At 40.6% G+C, this 14842-nt stretch overlaps 1 protein-coding gene and 1 long non-coding RNA gene across 3 annotated transcripts in view; both read right to left on the bottom strand.

Annotated features, from left to right (window-relative positions):
- SMPX (small muscle protein X-linked) overlaps positions 1-14842 on the bottom strand; it is a 68855-nt gene that overhangs the window by 36096 nt on the left and 17917 nt on the right. For both annotated transcript variants that reach the window (XM_060182885.1, XM_007538956.2), the window contains exons 3-4: positions 12187-12273; positions 6393-6541 (exon numbers count right to left, since the gene is read on the bottom strand). In XM_060182885.1, the coding sequence (XP_060038868.1) occupies positions 6407-6541; positions 12187-12273 (222 nt within the window). In that variant the 3' untranslated portion in view covers positions 6393-6406. The remainder of the gene's footprint in view (positions 1-6392; positions 6542-12186; positions 12274-14842) is intronic.
- Positions 11426-12180, bottom strand: LOC132535787 (uncharacterized). The gene is made up of 2 exons (XR_009547495.1): positions 11928-12180; positions 11426-11889 (listed from the first exon to the last, which is right to left on the bottom strand). It is a non-coding gene; the product is annotated as an uncharacterized LOC132535787 (long non-coding RNA).

The following is a 14842-nucleotide window of genomic DNA, read 5'->3' as shown; positions in this document are numbered from 1 at the left end:
ACCCCACCAATGTGTCCTGGAGCCCCACTTCCCCAGAGACCCGCCCTACTAGGGAAAGAGAGAGGCAGACTGGGAGTATGGATCAACCAGTCAACGCCCATGTTCAGCAGGGAAGCAATTACAGAAGCCAGACCTTCTACCTTCTGCAACACACAACAACCCTAGGTCCATACTCCCAGAGGGATAGAGAATGGGAAAGCTATCAGGGGAGGGGATGGGGTATGGAGATCAAGTGGTGGGAATTGTGTGGAGTTGTACTCCTCCTATCCTTCGGTTTTGTTAATGTCTCCTTTCTTAAATAAAAAATTTAAAAAAAGAAAGTTGTGGCACATTTATACAATGGAACACTACTCAGATTTTATGTAAAAATCATGAAGTCATCTCCTTTGCCTCATCTTGGATGGAACTTGAAGGAGGTAGGTTAAGTAATATAAACCCAAAGGGGAGGATGGATACAAGGTGATCTCATTTATAAGCATAGCTTAAGAAACAAGAAAAGAAATGCAAGGCACAAGATGAACCCTGGACTGAGTGTAGTGTACTGCACCAAAGCTAATCCCCACAGGTGGAAGGGAGATGGAGAGGGTGTTGGTGTTCTGGTGCATAATGGAGGGATAGGACCTCAGTTTCAGGTAAGAATGTTTTGCAGACAACTATCAAAGGGAGATGAGAAATTGTACCCATGTGTCAACAACTGTACCATAAGCAGTCATCCCCCCATAAAATGATTTGAAAGAATAATTAGTTCCTATGTAATAAATTTACTAATGTTTCATTATAAAAAAAACTCACTACAACTTATATTTCTCTGAAACTCTGACTTAGTGTGTAATCCAGAAGCCATGCAACATAAAACCATACTACATTGTCCAACACAGAGAGGAAAAATCCCTGCAACTTCAGGTGACAATTTTCTTTTGAGTGCATCATCAGTCTCAGGAGTTTGAGCTGCAACTATCGTGTGTTCATTAACAGAACTGTAGAATCATTCTTCAGGTTTGTTTTTGTTAATTGGTTTTCTTGTAATTGCTACATTGCTACCACTTTGAGACTTATTTTGTTTGTTCCCAATTCTGTATCACTGGGTTTGTTTACCACTGGAATAAGAAAAAAATATGGCGTGGGTGTGTTGTGGGATCTTGTTTTGCTTTTCACTAAAAGTTCAAGGATTTCCCTGGAAGAACTGTTTGGTGTCCCATAAGGATGGATGGTCACATGCCCGGTAGCTCTGGCTAACAATTCTATCCCCACCACCTCCTTGAAATTGCTGCAAAGTCCAAAGCAGTCCTCCCTGTCATAAGATATGACATCAGTTAGTGCTACAGCTTGCTTGATAGTGGATCATAAATAGTTGTTGTAGGATAGTTTGAATCACTGAGCTGCTATTTATCTCTTGAACTGTTATCTGCCTTTTAAAGTATTTTTAAATGCAATCTTTTCAAACATATTTTATTTATTTATTATTGGGTAGAGACAAAGAGAACTTGAGAGGGGAGGAGAAATAGAGAGAGGAAGAGACCGAGACACACCTGCAGTCCTGCTCCACCACTCATAAAGCTTTCCCCCTACAACTGGGGACCAGGGGTTTGAACCTTGTAATGTGTGTGCTTAACCAGGTGTGCCACCTCCTGGCTCTGCAGTATTTTATTGTATCTTTCCATCAAGACTTAATAGCAAGAGAGCAGGGACCAGGTTTGACATCTGTATGTCTTAGCACAGAGTGAACAAGTGACCATGGTACAGAGGCTGGCTACAATAGTCCATTACTGGATACCTGTGGTCTGATCTGAAGCAGAAATGGGCACAGAGTCTGTTGCAGATCAGCCTTGAGCAGTTCTCCAGGTTCCCCAGACCCTTGACCATGAATTCTGAGATGGCATCTGCTATAGGTACAAGTAAAGAAGCTGACAGTGGACTGAGGAGTGATGCTTTCTAATGACACAGCAAACAAGCAGGCATGGGAGTCTTGGAGGGCTCTTGGTTTTCCGACATTTCCCTAGTCCTGTCTCTTTATCGGGTTCCTGGACTTACTTAAGTCACCATGTGATTAAATCACTGTAAACCCTAGCCAGGAGAATTCTGAGTGGGTGTAATTGCATCTAGGTCTCCCAGTCTAGATCAGATTTGGGATAATTTTGTATCTCTTGGTCTTAACTCAGTATGTTGCCTGGTTCTAGTTCCTGATTAAGTGTAATTCTAAATCCACTGCCACACACCGTGATTACTGTTAGGACTAGTAGTGACTTTTTTATTATTATTATTCCTAGCCCAGAATGTTTCTAATCACATTCCGTAAACAATTCTCACCATGATCCAATGTGTAGAACGACTCTGAAATTCCAATAAAAAAAAATCACTGTCCATAGTTTGAAGGAAATGCTGCTCTGACTTATATGTCTAAAATATTGCAATGATTATAATTTAGACTTTGAGACTTGCAGTCCATGATTTTTAGTGTTCAGCTCTATTAACCTATGCTCTCAATCTTCAGACGACCATCTGTTTGATTAAATCATTGGACAATACCTGGTGAGGGTAGGAATTAGGAACTCAAGAAGGAGGAAAGATCAATCCTTCCCTTAATTGTACAGTTATTTACTATTGAACTAGTATTTAAATAATTTAAATTATAAGCTATTCTAATAAATACAATTATCTTAATTAAAGTTTTTAATTAAACTATTAATAATTTAATTTTAACTATTTAAAATTAAAGCTTAAATTAATTATTAAAATTATTAAATAAAGTATATTTTATATAATTGCCTGTTGTTAGAGGTAAATATAAAATTTTTATCACCAAAATGTTTTATGCTCATTGTTGTGGAAATGTGGTATATTATTTAGAAAGTAGAATTCTCCAGAACAAAGATAGATTCCTCAGGTGATCATAACTGAAAGATCAATATCTCTAAGTTTATTAACTGAGATAAAAATACAGTTTAAGATAAACATGCTGCATTGAAATCTTGCTTTTGTGTGCCTTCTTGAAGTAAAATACCCAGCTGTGGAAATTACTGATGATATCTATGTTTTGTTCAAGCCATTAAGTCATGAAATAAGTATAAAAATATAATCCTGAATACATTTGAGCCCAGAAAAAGTCATTTCATCCTATAATGTATTCGAACAACACATTTTGGCATTTTTCATATTTTCTGACCCTGAAAATTTGCAGTTTAATCAGTAAAGAGCAAATGATGACCAGTTCAGGGTATTTATTGCTTACAAGTCCATGGAAGAAGTCAATATTAAGAAATGCTCTTCCTCTGTGGCCGCAAACTATGATGATAGAAGACGAAAAAATCTAGCATATTTGTAGAAAAAAATGCAAAGTTAAAAAAAAATCTCCAACTTAAAAAAAATAACTTAATACCTCTCTTGTAAGAAATAAAGATCATTTCTTTGCTTAAAACAATGACTATACTCATTTGAAATTCAAATCAATTACCCTGACAACACAGATTTGTATATTACTGTAAAATAAGGACAAATTGACCTTTCAGAGTGGTTTTGCATTATAAGAATTTGTCTTGGAGAGAAGAGTCATAAAAATCTCTTCTGAAAAGATGATGTTACAGAAATGTGTTCCTAATACTCTGCACCTTTTTTTATATTTTATTTTATTTCTTTTTCAGTCAGGGTTATCACTTGGGCTCAGTGCTGGCACTACAAATCTACTGCTCCCTGTGGTCATTTTTTCCTTTCTAATAGTTGTTAGATAGGATAGAGAGGATGGGGAGACAGACCGAGGGAGAGAAAGATAGACACCTCCACATCTACTTCACCGCTCATGAAGCACCCTCAACCCCCGCTGGTAGGGAGCTGGGCTTGAACCTGGGTCCTTGTGCTTGGTAATTTATACACTTAACTGGGTATGCCACCACCTGGCCCCGATATTTTATTGAGTTGCTCTTGTTCACTGTTATTGGAGTCACTGAGCCAAGGCCACACAATCAACCTCGATGCCAAATGACACTACAAAGACCTCTCTGGGCTATTTTGAAAACAGCATCCCTTTGAATTTTCAAAACCAAGTTCAGCTGGAGTTGGGTTAAATTTAGGTCTATATGGATTTCATAAAAGCAAAACCCTTTAGAGTTTGCATTAAAAATTCATGTGTCTAACCAGACAACCTTGGTTGAGTGATGATAATAACTATTACAAAAAGTTCATTTCCCTTCCCCAGGCCTTCTTAGAAAAAAGTTCTGCATTCAGGAACTGGATAGTGGTGCTCCCGTTAGAGCCCACATGTTACTATGCAGAAGTACCTGAGTTCAAGCCCCTTACCCCCACCTACAGAGGGGAAGCCTAACCAATAGTGAAGCAGTGCTGCAGGTATCTTTCTCTCTGCCCCGCTCTCCCTTTCTCCCTCTCTTTGTGCCTCTCTCTCTCCCTCTCTCTCTCTCTCTCTCTCTCTCTCTCTCTCTCTCTCTCTCTCCCTTCCCTTTCCATTTCTCTCTAACTCTATAAATAAATGATCCAAAAGATAGATGGCTACCAGGAGTGGTGGATTCCTCGTGTAGGCACTGAATCCCAACGATAACCCTGGGGGCAATAAAAAATAAATACAGATTAAAAGTTCTGCATTCTGTGGATAGATGCCTAGGAGAGGAACTGACAGAGCACTGGGAAGATCCATTTCTAGTGTTCTGAGGAGCCTCCTGAATACGGGATTATCTCCCTTATAGGTGAGACTTTAGAAACAAGGGAAGAATAGGGAAACACATAGGGAAGTTTGAATTAGGCAGGGTGTACTGCAGTAAAGCAAAAGATGGGGCTATGAGTGGGTGGAGGAGGAGGAGGGCTCTGGGTAACAAGTGCACAGTGGTGAAGAGGGACTAGGATTGGTGGTGGGAGTGATGTGCAGCCACCTCTCACAGAGAGAGTAAGAGACTGTACCCATGTTTCAACAACTGTCCTATAAATCATTAGTTTCCCAATAAGATGGTTAAGAAGAAAAAGGAGAAATTTCTGCCGCTTCATCCCTAGCATCTAGGAATATTTCCTCTCATCTTGGTAACACAAGCAAGTCAGAGTACAGCGATGCTCAAGCATCTGTTTGCGGCACTCTGTTATAACTATTACAAGTGTGTGCAGCCTCACACATGCTTCAGGCACTTCCTCCTCATGTCAGTTTGTCCCCATCCAGCTTCCTGGGACTCGTTCTCTGGTCAGGGACCACACTGTATTTTATTCTTACTTCTTTGTTCTTTTATGCTGAAAATACGAGATACTGTTCTGTTATTTTAAGTTGAAATATTAAAATTCCTCTCTTTCTCAGACTATAAAGAAATACCCCTATGAGTCAGAGAGAGAGAGACTCTCAAGTAATATTGCCTTCTGATACACAGCATTGTCTCAACAACATCCTGTTCTGTTCTGGTTCCAGTAGAGGGCACACCAGAGCTCCATTGCTGGGCTTGCCCCTGCCACCTGTAGAGATCAACGATTTCATCCTAACCCCTGGTTCCAGTAGAGGGCACACCAGAGCTCCATTGCTGAGCCTGCCCCTGTCATCTGTAGAGACCAAAGATTTCGTCCTAACCTGCACAATCCATCTTTAAGGGGTGGTGAGAGGAAGGGGTGAAGCAGTATAATGAGAAGGCAACAGCACTAGCTTTTAAGATGCCTGATGAAAATGTTCTCCACATAGTATCTAGCACATGATAAGTAATTTTTTTTCCTCCAACGTTATTGCTGGGGCTCGGTGCCTGCACTACAAATCCACTGCTCCTGGTGGCCATTTTTCCATTGTTGTTGCTGCTGCTTTCGTCATTGTTGGATAGGACAGAGAGAAATTGAGAGAGGAGGGGAAGACAGAGGGAGAAAGAAAGACATCTGCAGACCTGCTTCACCACCTGTGAAGTGACCACCCCTCCCCCCCACAGGTGGGGAGCTGGGGACTCGAACTAGGATCCTTGTGCAGGTCCTTGCGCTTTGTACTATGTGCACTTAACCTGGTGCGCTACCACCCAGCCCCCATGATAAGTGATTTTAAAATGTATAGTGTTCAACCCATAGCAGATATTAAATATTGGTTGAATAAATGAGTGGATAAGTGGGAAAAATGGTTGCAAAAAATCACTCAGATAATAAATACCTGTTTTATGTTCCCAGTATAGATTCCTCTCCTCTAGACTTAAAGCTTCCGCTTAAAAAGTGGAATAAACTTACACAGTGGGATTAAGGAAAATTGAATGGAAGATAGATTTGTTCCCAGGATCTCAGAAAGAGAGCATTACTTGGCCCAATTCCACAAGCTCCGTGCTGGCAGAAGTCTCATCCCAGTTGGTAGGTGCCAGATGTATGGATGAGGGTGGGGTGAGCCATCCCCAGGGGTCATTACTGAACTGTCTTGTTGAGACAAAGGAAATTATTTCTTCACTCACCTTTTCTCGTCCAACTACTGCTCAGCTTTGGGAACATATTTCAGTTCACTTTTAATATTCTGGATCTCTGAAAGGTTGACTGCAGGTCCTGGAAGCTTCTTTGCTCCTGGAATTGGCTTCTTCTCCTCCTCTGAGGTAGGAGGGGCACCCTGAAGAGAAAGAAAGAGATCCAGCTCATCCAAAAATAAAATAAAATACAGTTGGTTTCTCTGGGTCACAGACACAAATGAGAGGAGAGAGAGAGAGATAGAGGAGAAAAATGTCAGTCTAATTCCATCAGTGATTTTCTTTTGTGCTGTTGAGACACCCTTAGAATTTCAAAATTTCCTGAAATTTGTAGACAAATGTAAAATAAGGTTTAAAGAAAGCAAGTGATTTCCACATGACTCAGAAAATACTAGAGTACAGTTCAGTGTTTGGAAACAAATAAAAATTACCACTAGTCAGAAGAATTTTTGTTTCCAAGAGAAGCCTCTTACTAGATCAAGTTTAATTTGGTGTCATGCAATCATAATATGCCTGAACAGCAGAGATTTGATGAGTGTTGTTGCACAGCTGGCTCTAACAATGCTTTGATCCAGGAGTTTGCACATTTTTAATTTGGGTGCAGTGACTGCCAGCCTTTGTTCCAGTGATGTCTTTGGGAAGCTTAAACACTGAAGCTGACATACAAAAAGTCTCTTTGAACATGGGTGGGATGGGATTGGCAAAAGAGAAGGCCCAGCTCCCCCCCACCCACCCCCTGCTTTAAGAAGGATTTTAAATGTCTTATCATTTCATATTGTTGCAACTTAAGGGTAGGGTGATATCCTGTACTTTTTGTTTTCAGATAGCTTTATTGGGAGAAATAAAGGTTTACGGGGCAGTTGGTGTCACATAAGTACAGTTTCTCACGTCCCCATGTTAGGTGTTTGAGGGCCAGTCCCACCATCGTGGGCAGTCTTTCTTCACCATCATGCCCTGGGCCCCCCTCATCCTCTGAGTCCCCACCTGCCTCCCCCCTTTAGTGTCTTTACTTCTGCTGCACTCAGTAACAGCAAGTCAAAGTTTAACCTTGGGGTTTTTGGGTTTTTTTTTAATATGTGGTTTATAGGACAGTTGTTGCCACATGGGGACTGTTCCATATCTCCCAGCGTCTGCACTTTTCTTTGCCAACATCTTTAAGTTCCACCAAGCCACCACTGCCAGTGCCTGATATTGAAGTGTGAATGCAGACTTGCCGATTGCCATTTGATGTATTAATCCTCAAAATGTACCATAGGGACAAATCATCTCTGCATCTAGATACATTACACACACACACACACACACACACACACACACACACACACACACACACACACACACTATAAAATCACATTATCAATCAATGTGTGGCTCATGGAACTCCAGCCCATTGTTACAGAAGAAAATTGCTTGTTAATTCCTTCCTTCTGTTTGCTAGAGGCGCTGGACATACTCTTCTGGGCCATGGAGGAATGTGTTGGAGGCACATTTGATCTCCGTGGCAGAGGCGAGAACACGCCTCTCAGATCAGCTTACAGCAGGGAGGGTAATTGAGTGACAGCGCCAGCTGTTTGGCCCTGAAACCTTCCACGCTGAGGTCATGTTTCCCACGGCTGCCCGCAGCCAATGACTAAGTGCCACAAGAGACTAAGGCGGGGCCAACTCTGGGTAGCCCTGGAACTCCTAGGACGAGGGATTTCTGCTGAGAACTTTTCCAAAGCTCTCAGATGCTGCAGCCGGACCAACTCTCTGTTCCCGGCTTCACCCACATCACGGTCTGATGACCGTCCTAGTATTGTTTCCAAATGTTTTCCTTGATAAATATTTCGCACCTTTGTACTCCATACTGGCAGGGCTCCACTTACTTGGCCAACAACTGGGTGAACCAGCACAGTTCAGCAGTTCAGGAGACAAGGAATAAGAAACCGCGATGTACCTCAGTTTCCAGTCCTGTGCCCGCAGTTAGTCCCACTTTACTCAGGCAACTCTGGGAATTGGGTATCCAAGTTGGCTTCGTGCTCTAGACCCAGCTGGCTCCTCTATCTGGTTCTTAATTTGGCTATACTCTAAAGAAGAGTGTTCCAGCCTACCAAACTCGAAAACAATTAGTAGGGAGGCATGCCCTTTGTAGAAATACTTTTAAACTGCTTATTTGAGAGGATGAGTAGAAATAGCCGTTTTCAAGGGACTGTTCTGCTAAAGGCTTTCCCTGTAGTCACTGTCTCTGAATCTGGCACAATACTGATGAACTAGCTTTCTTATCTCACCCATAAGAAATGATAAAGTAGTTTAATGTAGGCTCAACCAGTTGTAAATACCTGGAAAATACTGTTATCCCAGGTCATGGCATAAGCATTTTTCTCATGCATTACTTTCACCATCTTTAAGTGAAGATTTAGAAGCCATAATTAAAACTCTTAAGCATCCAAATAGTCCAAAATGTCCTTTTCTAAGCTTCTGGAAAGAAATTTATAACAAGGCTTTCTTTTTTAATATATGTGGAGGTGAAATAAAGAAACGTTTTCTCACTTATGAATGTTCCCATGGTTGTTAGGTGGGTAGATTATAATAAGCCTGAAGGAAAAAAACATTTCCAATTCCTTCTGTTAAGTTCCCAAGTAAGTCATATTCACTGTCTTGACAATGTCAAAATGTGCTATGCTGGCACACTCAACACATGGAATCAGTATGTATAGTTATGTAACTATGATTATGTGCAAGGGTTTACATGCACAGAAAAAAATGATAATACTTAATATTAAGCACTTTCCTTTCAAGTTACTAAAACCTCAATGCACTGTTTGTTTGCTTGCTTTTTTTCCTACCAAGATAAGATTTTTAGCATTTGATCTGGCAAGGTCTGACTTGAGAAGGAACATGGAAAGCGTTTTTTTCCTTAGAGAATAAGACTGTGACTCATCAGCCCTACTCCCACTTTCAGGCATGGCTGATGACAAGGGAACCACTCCCATGGGGGTAACAGAGTAATAGTAAAGTTTGACCCAGAGCGCCATTCTGGCTTCTGCTGGGAAACGTCCTCTTCCCTTTCATCCAACAGGGTATCAGGATTGACAGGGGAGTTGCCAGCTGCTGTGGAGATGGCTTGTTCTCTCTGTTATATCCCTACTTTACTCAGGGATTAACTTACTGCACAGTTAGGCACAAGTCACAAATCTGAGCAAGTAAACAACCCCAAATTTGCAGATTGTATTTTTTAAAGGATGGATATACAAGTTATTTTGGATTCATATCCCATTTCCCATCTGAACTATGTCACAAAAGGTGACCGGGACCTCAAGAGAGCCCACAATATCCCATCCCACCTTGTAGCCAGGCCAGGATACCTAACCACTCCCTTTCACAATGTTGTTTCCATGAGAAACTTTTTCCATGGTCCAGTCCAGAACTTGAGTCATTAAATCCCTCCTACCCCATCAAAGCCCATGAGTTCTGCAAATTCATTTCTGATTTTATGGTAAGGAAAAACACCCCTGACTCAGCTTGTGCCCTATGAGCAACACAAGGAAGATGTAACTCAGTTCAAGAAACACTCCTAGAGTTTCTGGGTCTCTGTGGACACCTAGTTCTCTCCATCCTGTAGGGAGCATTAACTGACCATTCGAATATATGGCTGGTCATAAAGTAGGTTTTCATAAATCAGACTGTATCAGTTCTTGGCTATTTTAGAGTGTTCTGGAACTATCAGATTGGGCAGTGATGGGAGCACAGGACACTAGTATAGAAGAAACTAAGAGTTGTCAAAGAAGAGCCAAGGACCATATGTACCACAGAGTAAAATGAGATGCAAAGTCCCCAGAATAACTGTTAAAACAGTCAATTTAGTGAAAAAAAAAAAGGGGGGTATTAGCTTCCTTTCAACTGGTAATCCCTGGTAGTGACAGGCACAATTTAAGAGGAAAACCCAGGAAGAGAGTCAAATAATAAATGAAATGTAGGAACAATTCTACTGGCCTCCTTTCTGCCTTCCCACCCTTTTTTCCTTACAACATGCCAAATAATGGCCCCATGAGTCCATCTTGAACATTGGGTAATTAGATGGATTGATAAATAATGGACTGCTTGCTAGGCTGACACATGCCTGTTATATTGCTGGCTCTTTTCTCACAGTGACCCTCTGAGGAATGGAGGAAATTATGGTTTACAGCCATAGACTCAGAAATAACAGTATTCGATCAAAGTTCTAGAGGGAAAGGGCATGGCTTTGAGTTAGCAGGGTGGCCAACTTAGCAGCAGCAGGACATGAGATTGTATACCGCAAACAGTAGGGCTGGGTCTTTTCAACTTGTGTGTTCATATCATCAAAGGCAACTTCATGGTTGAAATTCCAAAACTTCACAATATCTCAAATACACCATCCCCTTCCCTCAGAAAATTTCTCTCTATTGATAGGGATCTGGAACCACTAATTTTAGACCATGTCAGAACTTGTTTATGAGAAAAGACAGGTTAGATGCAGAGCAGCCAAAGTTTTATCTGAGAATTTTAAAATACCCAGCCATGTTCTGGGTAAAACACCAAAAAAATGTAACCTGAAAGACTTTTTCTTTAATGTCATCTGTTAGAAAAGATAAAATAGAGTTTGTTGTGCCCCGTGGCTTTAATCACACTTTCCTTGCCTTGAGCTAATAACATGTTCCAAAATCTTAGTTTTTTCAGAATCAGACCTTCCAGTTTTTGTCAGAAAAGCCACAAAGGGGCATATATGTAAACATTTATGGAGAAGTTTCTCTATTTATAGCATTTATCATTCACTTTCACCTCCCTTTTGGAAAACTGAGTATTTGTGTTTGAAAGAGAGGTAAAGAATTCTAGGGAGGAAAAATTACAGAAATTGGTAGGCTCCCTTGCTAAGTCCTCCTTCCAGAGGAAGTAACTTGCAGACTGGAATTTTTTGTTTAAATTCACAAGTAACTTAATGTGATTATTACCTGTGTTCCCACAGTGACTTAACTCGCCTCAGAATTTGTACTAAATAGATACAGCTTGGTTCATTAAAAGCTCCAGAATGAAATTTATAAATTTATTTATACTTTGTCCACAGTGGGAGGGGGAAAGTAAATATTTAATTAACAATAAGTCAAACTGTCACAGGCATGTATCAGAGTAGGCATGTATTCCAAATATACCCATTCCTACGTATTGTGTACCATCTAAACTAGGTATCTCATGGGATAAATGTTGATAGAAAGGGACGTCTAAGTTTTTTGATGGACACGAGCCCTTAAACTCTGATTACAGAGTTTTAATTGATGTCATTGATGGGGAGAGTGGGGAAAGGGAATTTGTAAGAGTGGGGTGTTCAGTATACTTTGGTAGAGGATTAGCATGACTTTGTCAGTGGACAAGGTGTATTACCACACATCAGGAAGAGGTGTAAAAATGTAAAACAAGCTAGTAATTGTTGCCAGACCAAGATCATCTCAGAGGCTGTGCAACCTCCCCAATCAGTCAAATCAGTCAATCAGTTCTTCTAGCGTTTGCCGGTCAATCAGTAAACAATCAGTAAACAAGCTAGGTATTAAACCTATCATCCTCAAGTTAACTATGCCAGGCACTTCAATTCAGCTGAAAGGAAAGGAGAAGCAGTGTATTTAATGGATAGTTGAAATGAACCATCAAAGAGATATATCTATTCCATCATGACTCCTTGGCCCACCTCCACTCCTTGTCCGGGGGAACTGACCCTTGCCTTTCTCTGAGCATACCCAGGGTCAGGATTGTAGAGAAGAAAGACAGTGCTGAACTCTGCTAGAGAAGTTTTCCTCACCTCCTCCATTTCAGGAGTACATTCTTTTCTTCTGGGGGGTTGCCCAGCTCCTGGCCGAAAGGCTCCCATTGGGATATTGATATTTGCCTAAGAGAAAATAGGGAAGATTTAGACAGAAATTTCAATGACACTCTGAGGCAGTAATCCTTGTGAGGTAAAAACATTAGAAAAAGTACATCTTCAGTGATTTTTCCTTCAAGAAAATCAATATAATAACAGTATAAAATATGCAAAGAAAATCTGACTTTCATTTATTACAGATTTCTGGTACTCCTTTTTAGGCCTGCTCAGTGATTTCACAAATCCCTTTTGGATGGAACAGTCTATCGCCCTCTTGTGGTCCTAAATGGTTTTATCTTTCTGTGAAGGAAGGAACTTACAATGAAAAAGGAGGAAACAGCATCTGTAGATGCCATCCCACACCTTAGCTCTTCGTTGGATTCCTTCTATTTATCATGAGGGGGCAGTCACACCTCCTATGCTGCCTCCTCTCCATAAAGTTCTGAGACTGTCCAGAATTGACACTTCTCCATTTTCTAATGCACTACTGTGTGAGTCAGTGTGCATAAGAATAGTGCTGAGAAGAGTCAAGTTTATTCCTATCACAAGTCATAGAGTTGTGTCCTTTATTAAGATAATAAATCCACCTCCATCGATGGCAAACATCTAGAAAACAAAACATTCTAGAAAACAAAATACACTAAATGTTAAATTCTGTAAGAAATCTACTGGCATAGTAATTTAAACTTGTTGAAGAGGATATGTAAATTTGACACCCCCCCACATATGTCATCTGACATCAAAAGTCAGGAGTAGGGTTGAGGTAATAGCAGTGTTTTGTGCACTAGACTTCCATATCTGAGACTCTAGAGGTCTTAGATGTAAGCACTGGCGCAACCATAAGCCAGAGATAAGCAGTGCTCTGCTATCTGTCTCTCCCCTGCCTCATTAGAATAACATAAATAAAATATTTTAAATAATGATTTGCTTTTTATAAAGGGCAGCGATGTTTGATGCAAACCAAAAACGTCTTTAGCTAGCAGTATCGCTTACATAAAGTAAAACTTCACACTTTTTTAAAAAGAGAGAACGCCATTTTTTCCACTTAAGATAAACCATTCCCTGTGAGTAATTATATATATGATCCTGAAAAGTTAAAATTGCACTTTGATGTTAAACATGGAGATAATGCCTTAGAAAAGGAAGCAAAGGGAGTCGGGCTGTAGTGCAGTGGGCTAAGCGCAGGTGGCGCAAAGCACAAGGACCGGCATAAGGATCCCGGTTCGAACCCCGGCTCCCCACCTGCAGGGGAGTCGCTTCACAGGCGGTGAAGCAGGTCTGCAGGTGTCTATCTTTCTCTCCTCCTCTCTGTCTTCCCCTCCTCTGTCCATTTCTCTCTGTCCTATCCAACAACGACAACAACAATAATAACTACAACAATAAAACAACAAGGGCAACAAAAGGGAATAAATAAAATAAATATATAAAAAAATTAAAAAAAAAAAAGAAAAGGAAGCAAAATAACATGTTGCTATATAACAAAGTTTGAACAACTTTAGTACCACACTAAATACAATGACTAAAGAAGTGTGTTAAGGTCCATTTGAAGCTGCCTGATATGAATCCTGTTGCTAGGGGAATATTTCATGTAGGACATGGGAAGTATGTATTCTCCATGTTGAAGCAACATGGCAGGTCTTTGTTCTGTTCAAAAACAAAAACAAAAACAAAACAAAACAAAAAAACCCCTTCCTTGAAAACCTTTATTAAATCACCAAACAAGCAAATGCAGTAAAATTCAAGGTTAGCTTAAAGCCCACTAAAATCCTAGGTGTATTTCCTCCCTAATTTGAAGCCAGACTTAATGAAACTAATACTGATTTGTATACAACAAATGATGCTCAGTGCTTTTAACAGCTGGGAGAAAGCAGAAGCTTGTCAGGTAAAGAAGGAACTACAAAAGATGGAAAAGGAAAAGGGTAAGAGACTGACTCACTTAATGATGGCCTTTTTGGTCACTGCCAGGCCACCCTGAGACCCTACTCAGGGAATCCTTGGATTCCCACATAGACTCAATAGACCTAGACCTTTAATAGACACCCCCTCTCTCTAACAGTGCTGGTCACTTCCGTCGGGAACATCATCATAAACCCACTTGTGGGATTCTTCAGGACTGTACCCTCACTATGATGTACCAATAGTAAAGACTGCCTCACTTTCCGAAGGAAGGCTGGGGTCATCCTACTCTGCCACTGGAAAACTGGTCCTGAAATGAGTGCAGCCTAGAATGTTCCCAGCTGTGACCACAGACTGCAAACACAGACTGACTCAGATGTTATGCAGGCTCCTGTGCTAAATATGAATAGATATGGGCACTGGGTCAGATAGACTTGGTAAACAGTTGATTATATTTATATATTTTCTTCAAGTTTGGGAGCTACTCTCTGCCCTAATCCAAATTTCTAGTCCTATTCTCAACTCTGACACCATCTACCTAGACAATATTTTTAGTCCATCTGCAAGTTATAGCTATCAAGCGCCAGCAAAAATTACCAAAGTCATGGGCCCCGAGGAACATACCTAAAATAGGCTTCCTAGTTTCCATCCACCCCAAAAATCTCTATTCCTGTCTGCTCTATTCCTACTTTATGGTTCC

The sequence above is a fragment of the Erinaceus europaeus genome, chromosome X, assembly GCF_950295315.1.
Source record: "Erinaceus europaeus chromosome X, mEriEur2.1, whole genome shotgun sequence".
Lineage (NCBI taxonomy): Eukaryota > Metazoa > Chordata > Mammalia > Eulipotyphla > Erinaceidae > Erinaceus > Erinaceus europaeus.
Note: the sequence above shows the minus strand (reverse complement) of the source record. Positions and strands in the feature narration are given on the sequence as shown.